This window comes from Struthio camelus, chromosome Z (genome assembly GCF_040807025.1).
Source record: "Struthio camelus isolate bStrCam1 chromosome Z, bStrCam1.hap1, whole genome shotgun sequence".
Taxonomy (NCBI): domain Eukaryota; kingdom Metazoa; phylum Chordata; class Aves; order Struthioniformes; family Struthionidae; genus Struthio; species Struthio camelus.
The window spans coordinates 24,784,602-24,809,911 of NC_090982.1; the positions used below are offsets into that span (position 1 = coordinate 24,784,602).

General features: G+C 37.0%; 1 protein-coding gene across 6 annotated transcripts in view; it reads right to left on the bottom strand.

Annotated features, from left to right (window-relative positions):
• Window positions 1-25,310, bottom strand: part of MLLT3 (MLLT3 super elongation complex subunit) — a 150,699-nt gene that overhangs the window by 11,383 nt on the left and 114,006 nt on the right. For 5 of the 6 annotated variants that reach the window (XM_068928224.1, XM_068928223.1, XM_068928227.1 and 2 more), the window contains 5 exons: window positions 12,718-12,796; window positions 8,022-8,154; window positions 6,483-6,582; window positions 3,219-3,290; window positions 2,244-2,315 (listed from right to left, as the gene is read on the bottom strand). In XM_068928224.1, the coding sequence (XP_068784325.1) occupies window positions 2,244-2,315; window positions 3,219-3,290; window positions 6,483-6,582; window positions 8,022-8,154; window positions 12,718-12,796 (456 nt within the window). Of the gene's footprint in view, window positions 1-2,243; window positions 2,316-3,218; window positions 3,291-5,319; window positions 5,391-6,482; window positions 6,583-8,021; window positions 8,155-12,717; window positions 12,797-25,310 lie in introns of those variants that run through there. The other variant, XR_011137892.1, reaches the window with a different exon arrangement.

Here is a 25,310-nt window from a genome sequence, read left to right on the forward strand (position 1 = left end):
TATTAGATCTTTGCAGCAGATATTATAGTTACCAGCTACATCAGTAAAGTACTATACCCACTATCCTGGCATGTCCTGTCCTGCCATAAATTCAGCTTTAATTGAGGCTTTACTAACTGCTTATGCACACTCCAGACTGTAGAAAACAATTTGCAAGGATAACAATCTCCTAGGAAGCAAAGCAACACTGATACTTAACAGACCTAACTTTTGTAATATAACTGCTTGAACACTCTGCTATGAGAATTTATAGGTTATAGTATTAAAATTATACTCTTAAATAACTCACGAGGCAAAGGCCAATGAATACTTTGTTCTCTGATAAATATTCATGATAAAAAAGTCTATCTTCAGTTTTAAGTCCACAAAAATCTACTGTTATTTTTTTCATTTACTCAGAAAAGGATACGTCAAACTTCCAGTTCAGTCATGTCTCTTTTCACACAGCTTTTTCTATTATTAGTAAGTTCCTATGAGGTAGATCTTAACTATACTCTAACATTAGACTGAAGAAACTTTAGTGGACAAACCCATCTTTCTTCTGCCAAAGCTAAGCGCTTCCTCCCCACAAAACACACATTAAGTGCTACTAGAAGAGAAGGGAGGAGAAAAGGTACAGATTCAATTTGAATCATCTTTTTTTTTTCTTTTTTTTTTTGAAAAACTTCTTAAGACCACAGGACAATCCAGGTTGGAAGGCACGTCTCTAGTCCACTCCCTTTTTCAAAGCTGACTCAGCAGTGGGGGTAGGACCAGGCTGCTCAGGGATTTATCCCATCGGGACTTGAAAACCCCCAAGGACGGAGATGGCACAACCCCTCTGGTCCTGGCTCCACTGCTGGGCTGTCCTCAGGAGGACTTGCTTGTTCTCATCTTCTCTTTGCAGGCAGGTTTTGAAGATGTTTTAGTTTTTCAGTATTTCACTTGAAGGCACCTAACCCCAGGCTCTGCTGGGTCAAGTGAAATCATTCCAAAGCTATGCTTTGGATACCTGGGGAGGAAAAGCTCGGGCATGACTTTACAATACAGCAGCTTCTTTAGTTTCACTTTTCATGTGGACTCTCTAAGAATTCATGAATAATGTAAAGTGGACAGTGTATATAGTAATTCATATCATTTAGCCTCCTGCAAACTAATTTCCCAATGTGGATAGAAATTTGCTTTTCCACCATTTTGACAGAGTGCTTTGGTCAGAAAAGCACTAACTTGTACAAAAGACAAAATGAACTTAAGAAACAATAGTATATTAAATATGAAGGATAATCAATATGCATGAGTGTATCACAGCAGATCACAACTGACACAGCCATCAGCATTCCTCTTTAATTAAGAATATCTTTAACTGAACACTTTCTTTCCACTAGTTTCTCAATTGCTTTCTGATCTTTACTCACAATATTAAGCCTGAATTAATAAACACTCAGACTAATGCTGAGGCTTGCAAAATATTTTTTACACACTTATCCAAGCGTTGAGAAATTGGATGAGTGAATGAAGTCATGTAGAAGTCATAAAATTTTCTCTCTTTACAAAGTCTCCAAAACTGGCACATAATTGCTGTAAACATAATAAAACAAACCATCTGAGCTACTGTTACAACTGCTTTGTTAATGCTGCTTATTTTCACAATTTGTAATCCAAGAGTACCTGACACTGCCATCCAAAACAAAGAATATAAAATTCTTACTATTGCATAACTTGTCAATAAGTTTGAAACCTTCTTAGTTTGCACGTTTTTATATTTCGCTACTTCTATGACTTCAGAAGACTGAATAGATATACTGCATTTTTTCCCAAAAACGAGTTTTGCATTGATTTGCATATTTTTGTTTGTCATAGCAAACATTAAACTGTTTTTGAGAAAATACCTGTCTTTCTCAAGAAAAAGCAGACTCAAAATTATTGCCAAGTCATGGCACGAAGCTGTACTCATTCTCCTACGCTGTTTTTGTTATTACTGATTGAGAAACAGTATGTTGAGAAACATAACAATGAACTGGTGAATAATTTAGCTCAAAGAGACATTTTTTTTTTTTTTTTATAACTGTCAATTAATTTGGCAAAACAACTTGCAGTATGCATAACAATTCCCCAGCCTGCACTGAAAATCCTAATAGGCAGTATTCTACAGGCCTGAAGGCTATTAAATCTGATGATAAGGTTTTAGATGAAGGGAATAAAAATAGATACGACTTCACAACTTCAGTGAGCATACTGTCATATAACATGAGAACGCTCCTTACCTGCTGTAGTACATGTCTCTCTCTCAGTGTCATTAATCTTCTGTGGAGCTCTACTAGTTCATCGAGATATGCCTAGAAACAAATGCCCCCCCCCCCCCAATAAACAGCTTATTAATCATAGCCCTGTATTCCAAAAACTTCCAGATTTCTTCAAAAAAATACCCAAACAAAAAGTTTTTAAATTTTACTTGAGCTAAATTTCCTTGCTAAATATGCTGACTTTCTTTAGCTTAATTCAGCTCAAACGCAAGTCTTTGAGGGTTTTGTTAGATGCTTCACAACAATCTTAAGGTATTGCTACAGTATAAAGCAACCTTAAGTAAATTATTCTGTCAGAAATTCAAAGACTTTTGGACAGCTGAACTTGCCTTCTAGTATGAAAAGAACACATAAAAATATGAAGAGAATATACTAATTCTTAGAAAAGTAGTAATCAGTAGGAACTGTCAGAGCTCTTACCCATGGCCAGCTGACATGACTTTAATCAAAAGTGCCCTTCCCTGTGTTAATTGTTAACCAGAATAATGCTAAGCAAGAGTTACCACAAGCTAAATCACATTCCCGTTTCCTAACACGTAACACCCTTGGAAAACATTCTGGAAAATATTTTTGTATTGACTGGAAATTCTACTGTGAAGTCTCCTATGCAAAAATTGTCACCTCTTTGGCAAAGCACAATGCAAACTTATGCTGTGGTGCAGATAAAATAAATAATAGATAGCAGATTCTCAGCCAGTGACATTTGCAAAGTCACTACATGCCCTAAGGGAAAGAAAAACCCTTTTAAAATAATACAGGGAAGAAAGAAAAAAAAAAGAAAGGAGAGAGAGAAAGATCTGCCCTTAAAGAACTGAAAGCAAATATGTACTATTTTTTCATTCTGTAAGAAAAAATATGATTATTTTATGTTGGTGTGCAGAAAACATATTAACACCATCTTGTAAGGTAGTTTATTGTTCTTCAGTTCATGTTTACCTTATCACAATCGCCATTCTTTATTTGTTTGTCAGATCTGTTTTGCTTTATTGGGCTTTTGACTTCTAAAATCTGGAAAAGAAAGAAAATCTTTAAATACATTTTTGGACACAATTGCTGAGGAAAAATCCTGCTATCACTTAAAAACAAGAATATAGAAATCCATACTCAGAACTGGTCTTTTGTATTCTTTAACCTATACAAACAGCCTGTATCTTTTCAGAAAAAGCAATTTACAGCAGAAAACACTGAACTGCTCGAATGAGGGGATACTGGTATTATTGATCCTTAAAGGAATTAATTTCATGTCATTTTAAAGCCTCCTTGACACTATTTTGAACGTGTGTCTGTGTGTCCTTTGCATGCTGGTAGGATAAGAGGTCCAAATTTGCAGACACAAAAATGCCTTTGAAGTGCCATATAAGTATGTTTTTTATATGTCTTCTTTTTTAGTGTTATCTCTTTTTTGAAAAATAGAGATTCCGAAACTTAGCATTCTATATGACTGCATGAGTTGCAAAAAAAAAAAAAAACCTTGACAAAAGCAGTGATTTGTCTTGCACTTATACCATTCCTTCAGTGTAATACAAAGCCATTTACTACCACATATACAAACCAGAAATGCTTCATCCACTACTCAAGCAGAGTTGAAAAAAGTATTGTCAACAATTAGCAGATAATCATGCATAATATGAAAGTCTTAGGACTCAAGTGAGGAAGGTTTTGGTAAAGCAGAATTGTTCTTTTGATTCCCCCTCCCCCCCAAAGAAATATTTTTTGGAGCTAGAGGTAAAATTAAAAAAACACCCTGTAATTCTCAACCTGGAATACAGTCAGCTCTTCTGAAAAACATCAAAGGAAAATAAACCCATCACAGGTGATGAAGATTTTGTTTTATGTGCCATTGTAAATAAGACCAGCATCAATAGCATGATTTCCCCCCAACACAGTACAAAACTCAGTAAGGAAAATCATGGAAATGAAGGCCTGTAAAAACAACTCTTTGGGGCTACCATGAAGCCTCACTGATAGCTTTCTATAAGCTCCTTCCAATTTCCTCTCATTCTCTTGTAAAATTTATTAAAACTACATGTACGCCCCCGAGGGTGATCAGCACTATAACAATGCATGAGGAAGATAAACATGAACTTTCTTATATAGTGAAAGGAACTGAAGACCTGAATTAATTTTACCTAAATTTTTGCTTAGCAAAGAGTGATGCACGGCCAGAAAGAAAAATATGATAATTCTCTGAAGAAAAATCCTAGTTCTTAGATTAAACAACCCTGGAATTATGCCATCTGGGCTAGTGAAAGGAAAAATCTTGTCTTGATAAAATTGATGTGTAAGTAAGGATCCAGTGTCTTTTAGATGTTTTACTTGTTTTTAAAGGAAGAAATTTCTTAGCTATGAGTTGTAATTTTTTGACACTTTTGTCCCAAAAAAATTTGTCCTAAAATGTATAGTCTTTTTCAAATAGAATCTTAATGAGGACACAGTATACTTGAAAGAGTAATTTCCTTACCGTGCTCTTGAGATGTTCGATGTCAAACACACATCAAGCACTCTTGTTTAGAGGAAATATGGCACTAATCACATCAGAGAAAGCTTATGGAAGTATTCACATTAACTCAGTCTTAGCTCTTTTGTTCTGTAAATGGACTTGGCCTGTACAAGACTGATTTTATCAATCAAAACCTTCATCTTAGGCATCTTAGGAAGCAACACTATGCTAGCAAGCACAGCTTCCCCAGATTTCCAGTTTTCACCTCAACTATGAAAATGGAAGAAGGCAGTGAGGCATTCACGTTTAGCTGGCTCACTGCTGCTGTTTAGAGTGTGTAAACGTGCAGATAGGCTTTTTGTTAGGTCAGCAAAGTGGAAAGGAACGTGAGGGATGTGACTCAGTGGGCTGCTGCTCATTGAAACATACATTTCCAGTAACATTGCCTCTGCAGAAGCAAATGCCTTCATTAAACAACAAGTCATAGACGGATACTTCATTCTCCTTGTGCTTATGTTTCCAATAAATGTAACATTCTATATCTTTATACTTTGAGTTTTTTCTAAAAAGAATCTCTCTGAAAAACTTGAAACTTACATGTAGATCAGTTCAGAAAAGCCTGCAGAGTTTCTGATGGATACTACAATGGTTCCTGGATATGGAATCTCCTTTTTTTTAATGAACATAAAAATTGTTATGTGCACAGTCTATTCCCCAAGTTTCCGCCCCCCACCCCGCCCCACAGTTTATCTGAATTTAACTGACATGAATAATAATGTTTTGCTTTTGTACTATGAGTAAACTTGTACATTATCGGAAAAAACAATGAAACAAAAAACATTCCTGCCAAAGAACTGAAGCAGATATCCCAGGGGATATAGGAAGGGCTCATCTGTAAGACTCATCTCGTCATCTACACCATAAACCTCTGTTAGTACATGTAAATGCTATTCTAATTACATCACTACTGTAAACAGACATTTATTCTCATATGGATTTCACTAAACTACATAACAGTTTTTGTGTATGGTCTAACTGATCCTGGGAGTCAGTTATGGCTCCCTAAAATAAGTGACAAATTATGTATTTCATAAATTATGAAAACCATTTGTTTTAAAAATATCAACTTTTCCATTTGCTTTTTTTTTTTTTAAGAGAGCCCTGCTTTTCAGTCAACGAGGTGTGAGACATCTCCTAAAGTCTAACTCTAGTTCTCTTGTCCTCAACTTATTTTGTAGATCTAACTTATTTCATTGTTTTTTCCCCTGAAACATAAAACTACCTTACATTTCCACCTAAAAATAACACAAAAAATAGCTATTATTGATAAGGAATAAGTATTCCTTCTGACAGTGAAGTAAAAACTATTTTGTCTTCTAGATAAACACTGGTGGGGAGGGTAAAAGAAAGTTCAATAGGCTCCTGAAAATGAACTCATTGATGTGAATTGTGTCTACTACAAATACAACCCAAAGAGTGCATCAAATGTATGACTGATGCTGTAAAGCTGGTTTATAATGCTTTCCTTACAAAGCTAATTCATATAGAAGGGACGCGTTCCTTAAAATACCGTTGACATTAATTTGTTTTACATTATTTGCTTAACCAGATATTTTCCTGTCTCCTGAAGAAAAAAAAAAAAGTCCTAACATCAGTTTACCGGCAACGTAATTGCACTAAAGTAATGAGAACATTACACCAGCTCCCCAGCAGCAAGCATGTTCCTACACCAGGCTTATATTTATGAATTCTGACTTTACCTGGTTGTTGTTGGTTTTCAGTAAAGATGGTGTTGGTTCGTGATGTAGTGATGAGGAAGCTGAACTACTGTCACTGTCACTGCCATCACTCAGGCTAACTCTGTGGAGAAACAGCAAAAAGATTAGACCTCCAGACAAAGGGTTGCTTGCAGGGATGAGCCAGGCTCACACTCTGAAGTAGGATACTAAGAATTACTCTCTGCTAAGTAAGCCATCATTAATCATAGCCACTTGGAAAAGCACTGCTCAGTAGTGGAGAGACATCAGAGCAGAGCTGCCCTCTGGAAAAGGCTCTGTGTAGCACGGAGAGCAAGACTGGCAGCCTTCACTTAGTTGACATTACACTGTCCTGTTAACAGCAGTTAACATTACAGAAATGATTAAACTGTTTGAAAGTTTAACTGCTGTTTCCAAAGTCCCTGGAGTGAGGCTGTCTTGCTGTTCACAGCTATCTGTAAGGAGGAATATGTTTTTTTAGAGATACTTCTCTGCTCTTCCAAAATCTTTCTAAAATCTGCACTTTTTGCTTGGACAAGTGCTTGACTAAAAAGTCATCTTAAAAAGAAAATGTTCCTCAGAAATAACACACTTTTTCCTGGTTACAATTTAAAAATTCAGCATCTCAGGAGGAGCCATGTGCAAAAGCTCAGATCCTTATCAGTATCACCCTCCATTTACTTTGGAGCAACAGGGAGTATTTACTTGTTGGAAGAAAAAACAAAACAAGAGTTACTGAAGATAAAACGAAGGCAGAGAAACGTTAGCCTTAAGTTTTATTTAAAAAAAAGAAACAAAATCACTATATGTAGAGACCAGTTAAGCCTAAAACCATCCTTTATACAATCACTGACATTTTAACAAATGCTCAACCTGCTTGTCTTCTTCGTCTTTTCTTCTTTGATTCCAGCTGCTAAAGAGCATTAGAGAAACAGCTGACATTCATTAACAGTTTCCTATTACCTTTCCACTTAAGCAGTTGCTAACATTGGCACTCAGGTGTTATGAGCTCACAAAGGGTAGAACAAGCAGAGCCCTGTGGATCAGATAAAAGGAACCCACTACGGAAAGCTTTGACAGAGTGTGTGTTTCAGGCTTTCCATAGCCTTCAACAACATTCAAACACAGCTTCAAACTACCTGAAGAACAGCTGAATTTTGAAATGCTCTTACTAAGGCTGCAGTTTGGAAGCAGAATGTTTAAAACCGTAATTGCTGTGACTGATGCTTGCTTTGCCTTTTCAATTTCCTTCTCTAGTTCACCCTCTCAACCAGTTCCTGAAGTCACAATGGCATCAGATTAAGGTAAGTCAGATGAACAGCACAATAACAATACGGTTTAGCAGGCAAATAGTTTGTACTGGGAATGCTTAGTTCCCAGAGTTTTCAGAAAAAGCACTTTTATATGTGTACTTTTTAGAAATAAGAGCTTGATTTCTCTGGCTGTTTGTTACTCAGCACTGTGAGAACATTAAACCCCACCTAATTTCTAGCAAGCGCAACGTCTTGGCCATCAGGCTGTTAGCTATCATAAGACACTCACCTGCGACTTCTACTTCCTCCACGTGTATTTACAGGTCTCTCCAACTCAGAATCATTGTCATTCTCCTCTGCTTCATCTGATTCATCTTCATTATCATCCGAATGCAGATCTTTCATTATAGACCGCAGTGGACCTGTGCAATAGAAACAATAAAACATACACACACTAAGCTCACTTTACAGTGTACAAGACAAATCATCCAGCTTTACAGATGCCAAAAAACTACCTTCCCAAAACAATATTGGGAGGGGAGAGTCTTAAACACAAAAATAATAATAATAATTGAAGTAATGCGCTGGGGGCTTATACTGCAGGCACTTATCTATAAGTCATTTACTCACATGAGCAGCTCTGTCAACTTTAACAGACTTACTCATGACAATGAAGTGACTCATATGTTCAAGTGTTTGCAGGATTGGCCCCTTGGAAAACAGCTGAAGTACGTAAAATACTTTCATGCCAAATATTCCCTGCACGTGTTTTAATTTAGGAAAAATTGAGTGTTACTTTACTACTAATAGAGAAATATTTACAGAAATAAGATTCTTTTACTTTGACACACTCTGAACATTTCTTGCTTTCTAAAAGAGTATCTATGTGCCAGTAAAGATCTACTGGGATATATTGGCAATAGTACATTTGTTAGGTTAATCTACGTATTGAAAAGCAAAGTCTAATAAATCATTCTCATTGTAACTTGTTCTGGCCAAGGCAGTCTTTTTTGTCTGCCTGTTTTGATCTATTTACATTTAGCCGTTCTCTTTATTTCAAGGTCAATTTCAGGTCAAGTAAGCGTTTTTCCAATGTTCATAGGTTAAAAAGCGTATCAACTCCATACAATGCCATCCCTTCTCTTTTCTTGAATTAATACAAGATATGAAGCTTGTCTCGCCCATAAAACTGCATTCAATTCAGTTGAGGATTCTGGTTTGCCCTTTACAACAAAAATGGAGTAAAATCAGTTACAGGAAAAAGTAGCATTATAAACATATCTAGAACATGTAAAACAATAGAGTTGCTTAAAAGAAGAATGGGCCAAAGCAACTTACAAGAGTAAAGTAAGCAAGAATGATGCCAATGGGCACTTAATTCTGAAGTACAACATAACTAAGAACATAAAAAGCAACACGCAAAAGCAATGACGGCTACAGGACTAGCGATTACTATTAGGGTTCTGTAATTCCTTCAGTCTGGGAAAGTCAATAGACTGATGCTAAGGAAATAAGCCTTAGAGTGCTCTTCAAAGGGAGGCAAACCTTGCATCTTCTTTGCTTATGGGGGAAATAGAGTTGAGGAGTGTCATCCCTAGTCACAGCTACAGTCACAGGTCTCTCTCCGTCAGGATCACAACCCCTTCATGGAAGGAAGGAATGGTTAGGTGGATCACTTCAGATCTAGTGAGGCTCAGGTCACAGGCCTTTTGACTAATTTTGTGCAAGTGTCTTTAAAGCCATCATTTAGAAGGACTTACCACTAATGCTGCGCAAGGCCTTTGTTAAGCTGGCGCAGTTCGGGCAGGTTGTTATCAGCAGGTTCCTTTTCTCTATTTGCACACCTTAAAGTCGACTCGGAATAAGCCCAGATGCTGCTGCTGGGCAAATTCGTGGCAGACTAGACACTTGCATAGGCCACAAGGAAAAGTGAGTCATGCAGAAGTGCTTTTTGTCCACACAACCACTGCTGATCTGCAAAAGCAACAGTAGCTGATCCGTCCTCCATTTTCTGGTCCTTTTTGGGCCTCAGGCAGAGAATGCTCAGCTATTTCCAAACAATAACCTGGAGTCTGACTCAATATCTAACCCTTTGCTCCTCAGAAATTGGCTCTCTCCTTGTCTTTTAATAGCAGTGATAAACTAATTCACTTTGAAGCATAAGAGAGAGGACACCCTCAGCAGCATCAGCATAGGGATGAAAGAAGAATTTGCCTATTTTGATCTTTTGGAACATGCTGTTACTGGACAGCTTGACTGCTGGGACATGCAGAGAATGAAAGACAGGGCACAGGGAGCTAAACAAATTGAGTTACAAGGTTAGAATAGGGAATTAAAATGGAAATACAGGGAGAAGGAGTCCATTGTTGAAGAGAGATAAAAGGAAGGAACATACCAGTATTCACAAAAGGTCACTTTAGCCTAGAAAGGCTAATCTCCTGACATTCTTTGTAAGTCACAGAAGACACAGATAGGTTACCTGACAGGGAAAGACACTAACAACCACTCTCAAACTCCTACTGAAGGCAGCTGTCTTTCTCTGTCTGCACTGGGAGCGCAGAAGTCTTGCCCCACGTATTAGGCTGAAGTCAGCTTTTGAGAACACTTTCCTCTCCTCCCCACAAACTACAGGGACGAAGAGAACGAGAAAAAGACCAGATGAAAGACAGGAAAAGAAAAGAAATATAATCCAAGAAATAAAGCAAAATGGGAAAAGAACAAAGGAAAAGGATAGTGGTGTTGAAGGCAAAATAAGCAAACAGAAATTAATTTTCTAACGAAATGTAGTATAACATATGAATACCCCATCTTGCAACACATACAAGAACATTAAACCTGGTAACTTTTTGACAGTGGACTGCAAGCTCCTATAAGCATCAGTTCTTGATTTGCTTTTACTTTTAAATAGAACGAAAAACAGCACACACTCCTCATGCTCCCAATACAGACTACTTTCCCAAGCTTGAACCAACTCTTTTCGCTTGCCTGCTTCTTTCTTCCAAGTATTGCAGAGGGTCATTTTATCCCCTTATACTGCCATGCTGTCTTCTGGGACAATTAGGCAGCCCCGTCTTTGGTGGGCAACTGGCTTATTCCTCTTCAATGAAAAGGAACATGGACTTCCAATGCATTGAAAACACCATAGGCACCAAATGACCTGTCATTCAGGCATGTTTTCACTGAACATGGGACCAGGTCTGGGACTCTGAAAAGACACTTTGTACCCAGCTAGCTAACTTTTTATCAGCCTTTCTTAACAGTCAGTAAAACATTAGTTTTACATCTTTGTCTCTAGTGGTGATAGCCATGTCACTGTTAATCTTCTGTCCCTTACTAACATTTAATTAAAAACTCCATGACAATTCCTTTAAGGGTTTGAGAAGTTACTTGTTACCTCTTGAAGCTTCAGAGTTATTCAGGAGACACCAAAAACTAGGTGTTGCCCAAGAGCAAATGTTCTTGGCAAGGAAATGGAGAAAAAAAGATAGAGTAAGCATTGAGGGCAAAAAAACTTGACAAACCTTACATTAGCCCAATGTTTACGCATAAAGAGGTAAGCAAAAGCTTGTGCTGTGGCACTTCTGACACTTGAGTGAGCACTGGATTTTGGATGCAAAGGATAAAGAGCCCTTAAAAGTAATTTTTATTTAGGGCATAAAGCATATGTTCTGACAAGGGCACAATATTGTGACATATACATACCACAATATATGCCTTGTGCTTCATCCCACGCTATATACAAATGCATACACTTGGCAGTGCATTAAATTAACTAGGAACTCCCAGATGAAAGCAGTAATCGCTATTTATTGCGACAAGAAAGGGGACAAGGATATACCACTTGCATTTCAAAGCTGTTCATATCAGAGGAAAAATCTTCCATCTATTCTTGAGAAGGTTCGGAACTGGAAGACAGTCTGTGACATGCTCATATATGGCCCAGGAGAGATGAATGGATCCAGTCTGCTTAGAAGAAAACATTAAACTGCCTATTTTTCTCCCAAAGTAAGGTTACACATACAAGAAGGGGTGTACAAATCTTTTGGCTTGTAATGGGCAGCTCACATCACTAATGAGGCTTTCATGAATACAAAAATAGGCAAGAAGGAGTTTTGTTCAGCCTTAGTTATAAACTGAACTCCTGAAGCCAGTCATTAACAACAGTCCATTTCTGTTCCCGTTTGCCTAAAGAGATGCAACAACTGGAACAATGCTGTTGGCATACAGAAGAAAATCACTGCCAGGCACCTCCAGAAAGGCAGTGTGACAGATATACATTATACTTAGATCATTTAAAAAACAAACCATCTATCTGAGGTACTAATCTGCTTTCATAATCTTAAAGCCAAGATTACCTTTGCAGACTATAAGAGGATAAAACAAACACAGTTTTAATTAGTCAAAAGTGGTTTTTTTTTTAATGCTTCCTGGTTTAAAGAACAAAAAAACAAAAACTGATTAAGAACGTACCAGTTGTACAGTCTTACGAGGTCAGTTCCTGTTTGGCCTTTTTCCCTAAGTAGTTTAATAGCTCATATAGAATGAATCTCAACTGATTTACAGAAAACCTGCTTTGGCAGACTCTCTGGGAAGAAACTTGTATTTCGTTACTACGTTCTGAGTAGACCATAATTATTAGCCAGAAAGCCAAAATGTAAACTTAATGTCAACTTAAAGTCTAACCATCTTTCTCTCCTATCCTATTTCTAAAGTAAATAGAGTACGGTCTTAAAACTTCCCAGTAATATCGACCCCCAGCTTTGAGTTGCTAAGTTGCTTCCAACCCATGCAGAATTCACTGCATTCCCTTTTATTTTGTGCTTACAGTCATATCTGCAAGCACCTGAGGAAAAGTGTGTAAAGCGAAACAGTAGCTAATTCAGGCGTAAAAGCAGCAGGAATGTGGTGATGAGATGCCATCAATTAGTTTTTCTTGGCCCCTTCATTTTATACGTTCTTTTCAATTTCTTTTGCTTTGTGAGTACCTTGTTGTCTGCTGTTCTGAGATGGTGTAAAACTGGAGCTGGAACTGGAGCTGGAACTGGCAGGACTGGGCTGTTCTGACTTAAAAGAAAAAACAAAGATAAATAGCATTGTAATAAATGTGTGCCCACAAATATACTTTAAAAGAAAACTATTGTCTTAGGCATTCTGTTAAAAAAAACAAACAAAAAAAACCCAAAACCCTACTCCTCCCCACAACCTGCTGAACAGAGTGATACTCGGAGATCTTTATTTCAGGTATCGGCGAGCCAAAAAGCAGACAAATTGCAGAGCCCACAATATATACATACGCCACTACATGTCACATACAGCACTTTATTAAAGTCAATATGCTACACAAAAAGCTACCAATGCCTTGTTTGAAAGGCTATACAAGATGTGGGCCTAAATAAGTTTACCATAAAATAGACCAAAGGTTATACTATGGCCTTGTCTTAGTGTAGGTGCAATGTTTTTTCTAACTGATCCTAATTCAGTAGAATCTAAGATGAGGGAAAGACCTGAGTAGACCAAGCTAAATGCCAGAAATTTCCTCAAATTTTTCTTTCTTCTTACTTAAATAAGTCTTAAGGAATGGATTTAAAATATATTTTTCTACTCCTACTGGATTTCCCCACAGTGCAACACTTTCTGTACATCTTCAGGCCCTACACAAGAGTAACTGAACTGAGAAGACTGCATTATTATACAAGGAAATTATTCTGAACCCACAGCTTTCAAAATCTTTAAAACAGAATTGTTAAAATTTGTTCACATTACTTAATAAACAGTTATATACATTGTTTTCTCACTGTTACTCAGAAAGTCTACATTTCTCTATGAAAGTCTATAGAACTACTGAGAAAGCCCTACTATTTTTTCGAAATACAATTCTGTGTACTTTTTCTCGTTGTACTTATACTTTTTGAGGCTTATTCTGAGAATTCCTGTATCCTGCTGCCATATTGCACGTTTATCTCCATACACTTTTTTGTGGTTTCTTAGGCTCGATGGCTTAAAGTGTGGGTGTTGGTAATGCACGCGCATGCAAATATAGATATGAGACAAAGAACAAATCTTGTACATGGTTACAGGAAATGCTAACAGGCAACATAAATAAGAAAAATTCTCCACACAGAATGGATGGTGAAAATTGGGGTAGGAAGTAATGATTTAAAAACTAATATTAAAAAGAAAATCTGCTTAATCTTTAAACTTTATACAACTGCATTATTGTAACATGTCATCCTGGCTAATGGAAATTTCCCGACTCTCCTTGGCTATACAATTTCCCTTGTGATTAAGCTGCTACTAAATGCTTATCAAAAGTAACAGCAGTAACATCCCGCTACTGTAAAGCTCAGAGACAACTTGCACCTTCACAAACAGAGCCTTCATAAGTCCAAAAGTTGCCTTGGCTCCATAAATCAATCTATTGTTGACCTTCAAAAAGGCAGCAGATTTATGGCCTTTTACCACCTTTTCTCAAAATTGGAAGATACCTATTTGGGCAAAAGAACGTTTCACTTTTTCTGAGGATGTTTGAGGAAAAAAAAAACATTTAATATCTGCTCTACTCAAATGAACACTAATTCTAGGTCTCACAGTTAACAGTCAAAAAAACCCAAAGCCCCTTCGCAAAAGACAACTCTGAGCTTGGCTGTAGAAGTATGACAACTTGCTTACATGTGAATCAACCCTGTGCAAGGGCTGATTTCAGCCAACCAACCAACAAAACCCCTGAGTACCAAAAGGGATTCTTACAGTAATGGATCACAGGATCAGACCTTTCTGAAAGATACTCCAGCATCACTTGACGCTGCTCCAAAAAGAAAGCAAGAATTTCTGTAAAAACAATCTTTCTTACTGCAACTTACTGCAAAACCATATGAAAAGTAAGATTTTTAGCTGTAAAATAAGTATGGTGACACAAAACAGACTGTACTAATAAAGAAGAACAAGAGCTGATGCAAACTGTAAAGACATGACCTTTCTGGAAACTAATTTCAGTCTTCTTGCTTCAAGTTACTCTTAAACATCTGGTTGATCTGTCACTTTGCTTTTTGTAGCAAAATAACTAGCTGACAACTGGTTTCTTCGGATTTCCATTAACTTTATTTTTCCTTGATACTTCATTAATTTCCATATGGAGTGTAACTTAAGTAAAATCCATTGTAAATTCTGATATACTATTAAAAAAAAAAACAAACAAAAGACTATTAATAGTTGATTTAAAATACCTAAAGAACTGCTAAAACTCTAGTACATCCCCTCCCCAAAATAAAAAATAAAAAAAGAATTGCACATGTGCAAAGATATTTCACTATTAAAACTTCACTACTTCCATTTCGGACCAGTTTGCTAGAAATGACAAACACAAAAAGGCCTGGTCTTATTCATATTATCAGGTGTACAAGTGCCAGTGAATCTCCTCAGCGCAAAAGTTTTCTCCCAGCATTAACTGATTACAAGACAGGATCACAAGAAGGAAAGGATATGAATATATATAAAGTTATACTTTCCTGATGAAATTGTACCCTGCATCAGCAAAATTACTTTGAAAAGTCACACTGTCAGAGCTCCTAGTGAAACACAGACATTTATATCCTTTTAGAAAGGGTTCTTAACGCCACCTTGAAATCATTTACATTATTTGTTTTGACTGCCCTATCTGAAAATTGATTCCAAGGAATATAGACTAACATAATTTTTAAAAGTGTTAACTACTGGAAATTAAACTTAGCTTTTTCTGCTTTGAGAAGTCTGGGGTCAGAGCATGCACAGGGGAAACGGCTGCTTTTAACAAAACAATGAACCTTATTAACAGAAAAGGCTTGCTTTTTAGAAGGAACTAAAAATAAGTCTTCTATATATGAATATGGATTACTGCCTACAGAGTTGACACTTTTTGTTACCAGAAGCTATCTTTCGTTACTTAGGCAATATTTTTTGACAGTTTTACAGGCTGTTATCCCAAGGACTTTGGTATTTATGGCTTTATTCACTTGGCTTTCTGCTCTTATCCACCAGTTACTAATCACCAAATAGATTTTTTTTTATGGGTCTGAAATTAGATAAAGGATATCCTTCAACAATGGAAGCTTAAGACAGTACTAGCAAAAAGCTCCTCTCACATGTCGTTTTCCCATTCTACCAGTTTTCTCTTACTGCAGACAAGCTAATGAGAGTTTAGACCCACACCGTTCATTAGTGCAATGACCCAATATGATTTATTGCATTCTTAGACAGTCTATTTCATTTTACTGCTCTCACACTGATGCACAGGAGACACTGGCTTCTTTATTAGGGCTAGTTAAGGGATTCTGTGTTTTGAAACTGCTCAGCAAGAAAAGGGACTTTTCTTTGGCTCATGTTTTCCCTGAAAATGTACCTTTTTGACCAGCTCTAAATCACTTGGCTTCTGTCAATTCCAAACTTTTCCTTTGTTTTTACAAGTAGTACAAGAATTCATTTGTACAAACTTTTGTGCAAACAATTTTCAGGCAAAGTAACCTGTTTATGACATGACATACCACAGGACTGTTTCTGTAATATATCATGATTGTTTGGATTCCTATAACTACTTCCAAAAAATAAAAAACATCATTTAAGGATCCTTATTTATATTAAAAAAAATAGAAAACATCTGTATGTAGGTGACAGTGGCTTTTCTTGCCTTCCCCTGAATTGTTTTTTAAATGAAGTTTATATATTGTTCCCTCAAATAAAATCAAAATGCTGCAGTAGCGTCCCATTTCATATCAGCTAGTCTACATATTTCCTATTTTTATGCTGAATAGTCTAAAGATCTGTTTTCTCTGCACTACAAAAGCTGAAAAGTCTATCCACCTAAGAATGCTTATAGTTAGGTACCACTACCACTTGTCCTAGGATAAGGTTTCTTCTCTTGTCCTGTACTTACAGCCTCTATTGCCCCTTATGCAGCCGGGCACTGACCACTGGCTCAGGTTTTGGCAGAATAACCCAGTTTATCTACAGCTCAAAGGACAGGAAAACCTCATCTCTTCTGCCAAGCATCCGTGTCTGCCATAGCCAAGGGAAGACATGTATTTCTGTAACACTAAAAGCCTGAACTACACTGGCTGCGCCCTGCCCCATTTCTACACCATCACATCTCCTGGCCGGCAGCTACATCAGAAATTAACCTCCAAGGCAGGATAAAACAATTCCTTTTTAACCATTCACAAAAGTTAGCTTATGGATTGCAAGCTCATACGTGAGATAGAAGAACAGAGGGACTGAACGTGAAGTGGCACTAATTCTTTTCGTACAGAAGTAGAACTATCTATTCATAACTATGACATTTATGGAACTAAAAGCTATTTAGAATAGTAATTTAAAATTAAAATTTTAATTGCTGTAAAATTTAAACAGGAAATGTCAAATGATCCATTTTTAGGAGAAGGGGGATGTAAAACTAAAGTGGAAGTTGTACATTAGCTTCTATTGTGAGTATAACTCATTTACCAACTGAACTTCTATTGCATACATCTCTTATTTACTTAAACAAATAATCTCTTCCTCATGAATGAAGGATAATTCTTGTCTGAAAAAAGACGATAAACGATTAAGGCAGCTAATTATATCAATAACTAAGGTCACATTCTCTACCAAAGGACTCCTTTAATAGATACCAAGTCCTCTAAAATCTATGGACCTGTATGCATTTGCATTTAGGAACAGGTATTTTATAATTAAGTTGACTCTGTGCCCACTACTTGAGCAAGGCATTGCTGCTCCAGTTTACCCAGCTCATCTCCAGCAAAAAAGGGGGCTCAAAATAGACCTTACTGGGCAATTCTAGAGACCTTAGGCCTTTAACCAACACTAACTCTACCACCAAAGCATAACATTAACATTCTCTGCTTTGATTTGCTGTGCAGCTCTTACCAGAAATTGACCCTTTCAACCGCCTTATGAGAAGCTCAGCCTTGTCAGGGAGAGTGATATTATGAGAGGAAAGACATACTGGCAAGAATAAACTATGTTAGAATATGTGGTCCAGGAGTCAGCAGCATTGATCCATGCACAAAAAAAAAATACATGCATTAAAAAAAAAAAAATCACTAGTCAGTTCCTCCTCAGAGTAAAGTGATGCAAAGAATACTTCTGACTTCAGTCTCTTCAGCAGGACCTGCACCTTCAGTGAGTCCTCCATACTCCTATTTTTTCCTTCTGCATTTTTTTCTCTGAAATATTTGGTGATAGAAAACAATTTAAAAGTGCAGAATCCCTCTTCAGTAGACGTTTTAAACTCATTGGTTTATACAAGAGACATCCCAAGATAGAAGCCGTGCTCCTTTTGGAATCATGGTAAGAGAGCAGTGCTGGACATTCACAATTTAGCAGCACACATCCATCGGTACACTATCTACACAACAGTTCACCAAAAGCTGAAGAAATCATAATGTGTTTTCTGGATAAATCAAAATATTTCAAAAGTGTTATTTCCTTTAGACTAAGGCTAAGGGGACATGTTATTGCTATCTGCAACTATCTTGTGGGAGGATACAGAGAAGACAAAGCCAGTCTATTCCTGGAGGTGCACAGCAATAGGACAAGAGGCAGGCAACAGGCACCAGTCTGAAAACAGGAAACCCTGAAGAGATTAGGGTTTTTTTTTTTTTTGTTACCATGAAGGTGGTCAAATACTGGAAGAAGTTGCCCAGCAAGCCTGCGATATCTCCAGCACCAAAGGTGTGTTTGAGGCTCAGCTGGCCACCGCCCTGAGCCACATGATCTAATTAGAGCAGTTACAGGCAGGGGTTCGACTAGAAGACCTCCAGAGGTCTCTTGGGGCCGAAATTGTTCTACACATCTATGATTCAGTTCAGCTTGAAAGAAGAATTTGATCCTGGTTTCAGACTCAGGACTACCTCTTGGGAATTCCCCCTCCTATTACTCTCACATCCTCTATTCTAGTATGTGTTAAATTGGGGTGGGGGGGTGGTTTGTTTTTTAAACTTACTTCAAGTTAAGTGCCTCAAGTTAAACTTTGCAAGCACTAAAAAACTGATTTCATTGAATTCATTCCTTACAAGGCAAGATTTTGCCTTTCTTTAGAGATCCTCCCACTCAAATATATATCTATTTTTGAAAGAAAATTCTTCCCTTTTATACTTCCATGTATACATATAGTCTTACGTTTATAATTAAAAAATAAATGAGACACTGCTAATTCACAAAAAATTAGAAATACTCAAGCTAAGTGTCAGGCTTAGTTGAGTCTCCTGTGCATGAGTTTTTTCTAACTCATTTAAATATAAAAATTCCTACACAGGACACTGCACAATAAAAGGATGAAGCAGTAATGGAGGCTGCTGTCTCTATAGGTGTGTTTACTAAGGAGGTTAGAAGATAAGAAGTAAAGCAGGAGAACTGCAGGAAAAGACATTATGGTTTTTCATGTAAAGCTGCTATGGTTTCCATGCAGTCCATTCCTACAAGATATAGAGTAAACTAAAACTTAAGTAAACTGAAAAACACATGCTCGTGTGAGTATGAGCACGGCCCTCAGCACACTGAAAGAGGTAGAATACGAACTGGTGGAAATACTCAATCCCAACCATGACAGAATTAGAACTCAGTTCTGAATATGTAAGTAATGATTTCAAAGACAAAGTGGTATAAAGTCTTAAGCTTCCCAAAATTAGCACTGAAGTTTGGCTGTGTTATATGAACCACATTTCCCCAGAAGCGTGTGAAAAGACATCAATATTTATAAAGAATAAATATAGTATGAGCAGCACAGCATGGGCAAGTTGACAGCTCTGTATTCTGTTCAAAGTCCGAATTAGGTGCAGAAAACAAAGTATGGGTCCAGTAGACAGAAGATGAAGATACCCTAAATAAATTACTTGTTCAGTGAATACTACATATTTTGTCAACTCAGTGGTGCAAAAGTCCTGTGGGGAGAGAATGACAGCTGTACAAATGTAGTTTGGTAAACGGAGAAGGGCCAAATTAAGCTGACACAGGCAATATTCAGAGGTTGACTTTCTGGGAGTTTAACTTGGCAATTTTTAATATTTTTCTTTTGGAAACATTTGCAAACCATATAGACAAAGCTCTCAGAAGCTAGCTAGGCACAAAGAAAAGAAATTTGTGTTTAAAAAAAAATCTAACCCTCAATTTTACAGCTAGATGAAAACTAGAAAATTCAGCCCAGGTATTAAAATCAGAGTTTCATTCAACCAGTCTTCATTTTCTAGTCTATTACTTGGTGAATAGCAATCATAGAAGATAGGCGATAGCTGTTCTGGCCAGCCCCAACAGTTCATGCTCTGGAAGCTAACATTTCTTGATTTTCTTCTACTGCCCTGTTTTCTCTCGTGTAACTTATTTCATGTACCAGTGTTGAAAGAGACAGAAGTTGATGCAGTTCCAGTTCACTGTTTGGGAGACTGAACACTTTGCTATCACTTTTAGTGCAATAGGAAGGTTCAAATTCTCCCAGATTTGAGGTCCTGGTGTTAGAAATTCATGCACTCCTATAAACAAAGAAACAGCTGGAGAACCATCTAACTGTATGCAAAACATCTTTTGTGTACGTTGTTCTAAACTATAGCACGTTTCCATACCATTAGAGAGCTGGTTTTCTCAGCAGGTACTCACAGAATTTGCAAAATCCCCATAGCTTTTCTCTCTTCCTGTATAGTTCCTGTATACAGCCCTCCCAGCACAACCCTGCACTAAAGCTTTAGTATGCAGAAGTTTGTCAAATCCATATTCATTAAGTAAATACAGTTCTAAATCTCTGAAAAATACAGTTTTTCTTTTGAAGTGTTGCAGTACAGTCTCCACATCATGCCTTTGCTATTGTGAATCACAGGCTACTGAAGCCATGTCCCAGAACAAAAGCAGATTTTCCCGAAAATTTCAAAGCAATCTGTATACAGAGACCTAGTGTAGCTCTCAACATACCATCACTGTTCACTCTCTTCGTTCTACAGCCAGTCTCATTATATTTACTGTTTTCTTAACCTTGATTCCTGGGATTTAGGTGATTATGTGAAAATCTTAGCTTTCATTAAAAAAAAGTTTCTGTACAATCCAGCTACACTGAAAAGCTGTAATGAGAGGAAAAATAAAGCCCTCCTATACCCTAAAAAATCCCCAAGCCTCTAGAAAGTCAAAATACTCCAAACTTTTTGCAAATTTTCATAATTTTTAGCCAATCTGACAATTTCGCAGACTGAATTTCTGATTTTCAGATGCTGTGGTTAGCTACACACATTCTTCTTATAGATATTTCTGAGACATCTATCAGCACCATTCCTTGGCATTTGCTCTATGCTAATATTATCATGTATTTGTGCAGTAGCTTTCACAAAAGTTCATGTTCATTATATACACCCAGAATTATACACTGCTGAGCCTTTGAGAAAAAACACAAAACAGATGGCTGTCTCCTTACTGGTCTTTTACCATTTATGGCTCTCACATCTGTGTGCTGTAACTTTGCCTACACGCATACTTCTACTGATTAGCACAAAAAAATACTCATTTAAAGCTCCTTGACACTGTTTTGGAGATTTAAAATAGATTTCTGAAACTATAGTATCAGCTTTGTGTTACTGGGAACATTTTCTTCCCTTGTAAAAGAATTACAAGAGTTATCCAATTGTTATATATGAGTGGTAATAAGCTACTATCACAACATGAGAACAAAGAAAATCTCTAAAAAGTTTGAATACCTAATAGTTCTGTTTATATTTAAGCTAAATTAGACCCAAAGCATTATAATGTAGTATTATACAATACAATGTAAACAAAACAGGTAAGCAAAGTTATGAAATTATAAAAATACTAGCCGAATTAAGATTTCTTTCACTGTATTATAACCCTGATTAATCAATCTCGTCTTATAGTGTCCAAAGGGTCAAAAAAGGCTGCATATGGTGCTAATAAATCAAGTAGAACTATCAGATCTACAAACTGCTTATTTTGGCTAAAACTGTAATGTTTTACTTGCAAAATTTTAGCTACTCATAATGGTCCTCTGCCAAAGCAAATTTAGCTCACCAAAAACAGTAAGAATGGCTTTTCCCCTGGCAGTCCACCACCCTGAACTTGTGAAACTTGGAGATCAAACTGTTTTTGTCCAGAATCTTCAGATCATGGTTTTTCAGCTGATATTCCTACCCAATTATGAAACTTTACTCTTAGTTAAAATGCAATACAACAAGCAGTGTCTTGAAACCACATCCTTTTAATCCATGGAATAAAGTTACAGTATATTAACTAAGTGCATTTAATCAGCGTGGGCAAGAGAAAAAGATTATTCATACAACAAAAGAAATTAAGTAATTATTTTTTTCTTGCCACGGTTTAAACCATAATGGTTTTGCAGTTGATAATTCCAATCATTAAAAATGTTCTGGTTGGACTGGTATGTAATTTCATGTAATTTCCTCCCATTACTGATGGTAATACCTAGAACAAGCTCACACAAAACAGAAAAGTTATTTGATTTACCATTGTCCCAAGCACCACTCCTCATCAACAATGATACTAAAAAATGAAAAGTCTGGAATGGTTTTCTGATCTAAGTAATGAATGTCACTGCCACTGATTCAGTTACCGCTATCCCTGGTATCCATTATCTAGAGATGTGTGAAGAATCTTTCCTTACAGGGTTAAGGCATAAGAAAAGCTTCTGTTAAGTTCAGCTAAAAAATACAGCTCTTCTGGTTATAGAGTATGTATCATCAGTCTCCTTTAAATATCTTCTTCTTATGTTACTCAGAGGTCATGATTCCAGATTTGTGAATATTTAAGCATATTTCGACAAGTGCAAATTGTTCCATTTGTCTGCATCATCTAACTTTGCTGCCTTGAAACACTAATTCCTACAATATGGAGAATAATTTCTTTTAAGTTGTGCTAGATTATTTACAGTACAATTGGTTTGCAGTAAGCAGTTCTTTCACAGAGATCCAGACGTATGTGACAGAAATCAGTAATATTTCTCAAGATAATTAAAAGAAATAAAAATACACACATTCCTAGAAGCAGGCAGCCCTGTCCTTCTATGATAGCTGTGTAGTTTGCATTGCATGTTTGAAATGAACATTTATCAGCAGATTTTTTGGCCCTTCATAGCCACACAGTCTTATGACAAATAAGTTTGATGATCAAAACAGTATGTACCTTATTGTTTTCATCCTCAAGTGGGATCTAATGGCAAAAGATATTGCTGCCTAAATAAAAGTATTTAAAACCCCACTTGAGACCTCAAGGTCAGAAGCAGCATAGCCCATGCACTTCAGCTGGTCAGGCAAGAATTTCTGTCTTTAGTGTGAGATGAAAACACAGTCAGAGGCTTTTAACTGAAAATTTGTTAGTTTTTATTGGAATTTTTACCACAACAACGTTTTTCTGAGGCATTTTTTTTTTTGTTTGCAGGAAAAAGTTAGAAGAAAACTCATTCTGCAGCAATTTTTGTAATAAAAAGATCAGCTGTACTGAGTCTGCACATTTTAACTAATCAGCACTACTGAATAACAGGGCAATGAGTTAAACCAAACTTCATATCAACACTTTTTAAAGTAAATCGCCCTTTTTTTCTACAGGCTATGTGATGAAGCAGGACTATCTTCAGCTAACACATAAACAATTGTCCAAGATGTAGCCTTCTCTAAACAGTAACTGCAGCTTGACATGCACTGCCTTGATTTTCCAACAAAGTAGCAGGCACCATTGTTGCGAGGAAACAGGCAATCACACAGAGTGCATAACGGACACAACTGGATTACATCCGTTTTTTCTTATTTCACCCACCTTGCACCTGTCAATACGCTGGAAGAATGACAATGCAGTAGCAATATGGTAATCTAGTTTGGGGAAGGAATGCAATGTTTCATCACAAGTATCCCTCCTGACCTATGTCACATGATCCTGATTTATATTAAATATCTGTCTTTAGCATCTCTGTGTACAACCTTATCAGCCTCACAAAATCGTCATGACTTTACTGACTCAGACACCAAGTCAAGTCCGGTTTTTTCCACAAAAGAAAGAAGATAATGAAAACATCAGCACTGCATATGGTCAGCTAAAAACCTTACTTGCTGCAGGCTAGTGGGTGAACAGAATTTTCCAGGGCTGAAATACAGAAAATAAAGTCCCCAGTCCAAAATCGCATATATGCAAATGGTTGAATTTATCCACAAGAGTAGCTCCCCTGAAAGGAATGTAGCCACCCTTGTAAGTCAAATAGTGAAACGTAAATCAATAGCCTAATAATATATGATGACATTCCTGTGTTTTATCGGTAAAAATGTGACACTGCCCAAAATTGGAAAAATAATGCAATGCCAATGATTTTGCCTGAAGAATGTGAGATTTCCTGACTTTCACAAGATTACAGCTGTAACCTGGCCTCTTAACTATATCCACCAGTTTCCCTCCACAGTTTTCTTTCTAAATCTCTTAATTTTTTTAAGCCAGTGATTTCCAAAACCCCTGTGGTAACAAACACATCTCAGTTTAACATCAGAACTTGCTACCACAGTGGAATCACTATCTGTTGATTTTGCAGCTTCCTTATCCACCACACACACAGCAGTCTAACATGCACTCTGGCTTTTGCAACTGAAGCCAAAACACTTTTTCCTTCATAGTAACAGCTAATAAAAACAGGCTTAGTATAGCAGCTGAATGGTGCAACACTACAGTATATCCTGAGGGCCACATAGCATGCTCATGCCTACTGCCTGCCTCTGCCATTTCTGGTTCTCTTTGGCCATTATTTCTCTCTGAGCACAGATCTGGAAGGAAGCCTCTCAGATCAAAAGGTATTTATATGATCTGCTCACATCCACCTGTTTGTGACTGCCAAGTTACCTGGTCAACACAGGAGTACGGTGGACAAACAATTTCACAGCAACAACTAATAGGGTTTTTAAGCAGCCTTCACACTTGACTAGATATAATACTAAATGTTGAAATGACATATAAAAATATTAAGCAAAAAGTAAAGATTCTAAGCCTATGACAGATCACAAACTCATAGGGCTCTGCCTGTTTAGCCAATGCAGTAAAGGACATCAATGTTATCAATCTTTTCTATTCTCAATATCCTAGATCATGCAAGACATTAACACTGTCCTAGTTTCAGGAGAGAAAAATTCAAAGCTAACCCCCTTCCCCCCTTTTTTGTTAAACTATGTAACTGCTTGAAAATTCCTTACGGATCTCTATTTCACTATTATTATTTCAAACTCTATTATCTGCAAGAGATCTTACTTTGGCTTCCAGCCCTGGCAGAAAGCTAGATTTTTCTGCTAATAAGGGCCTGGAGGTTTTACAAGACCACGAGGGTTTTCATAGCAGCCGAATTAATCGATCTTATGCCAGATGCAAAGTGGCATTTTATGGATTACTTTAAAAAGGTACTAATGGTGGAACTTGAAGACTACTTTGAGATATGCAAGCAGTTAATTCAAAACAAACCCCTATTTCTACTGTGATCACTACTATATATTCATTGTTCTGTAATGGACTTCCTACAAAGCAGCTTGTGTTTTTTCCAGAGAAAAATGTCCCACTACAGTATCCGCTTTTGATAACA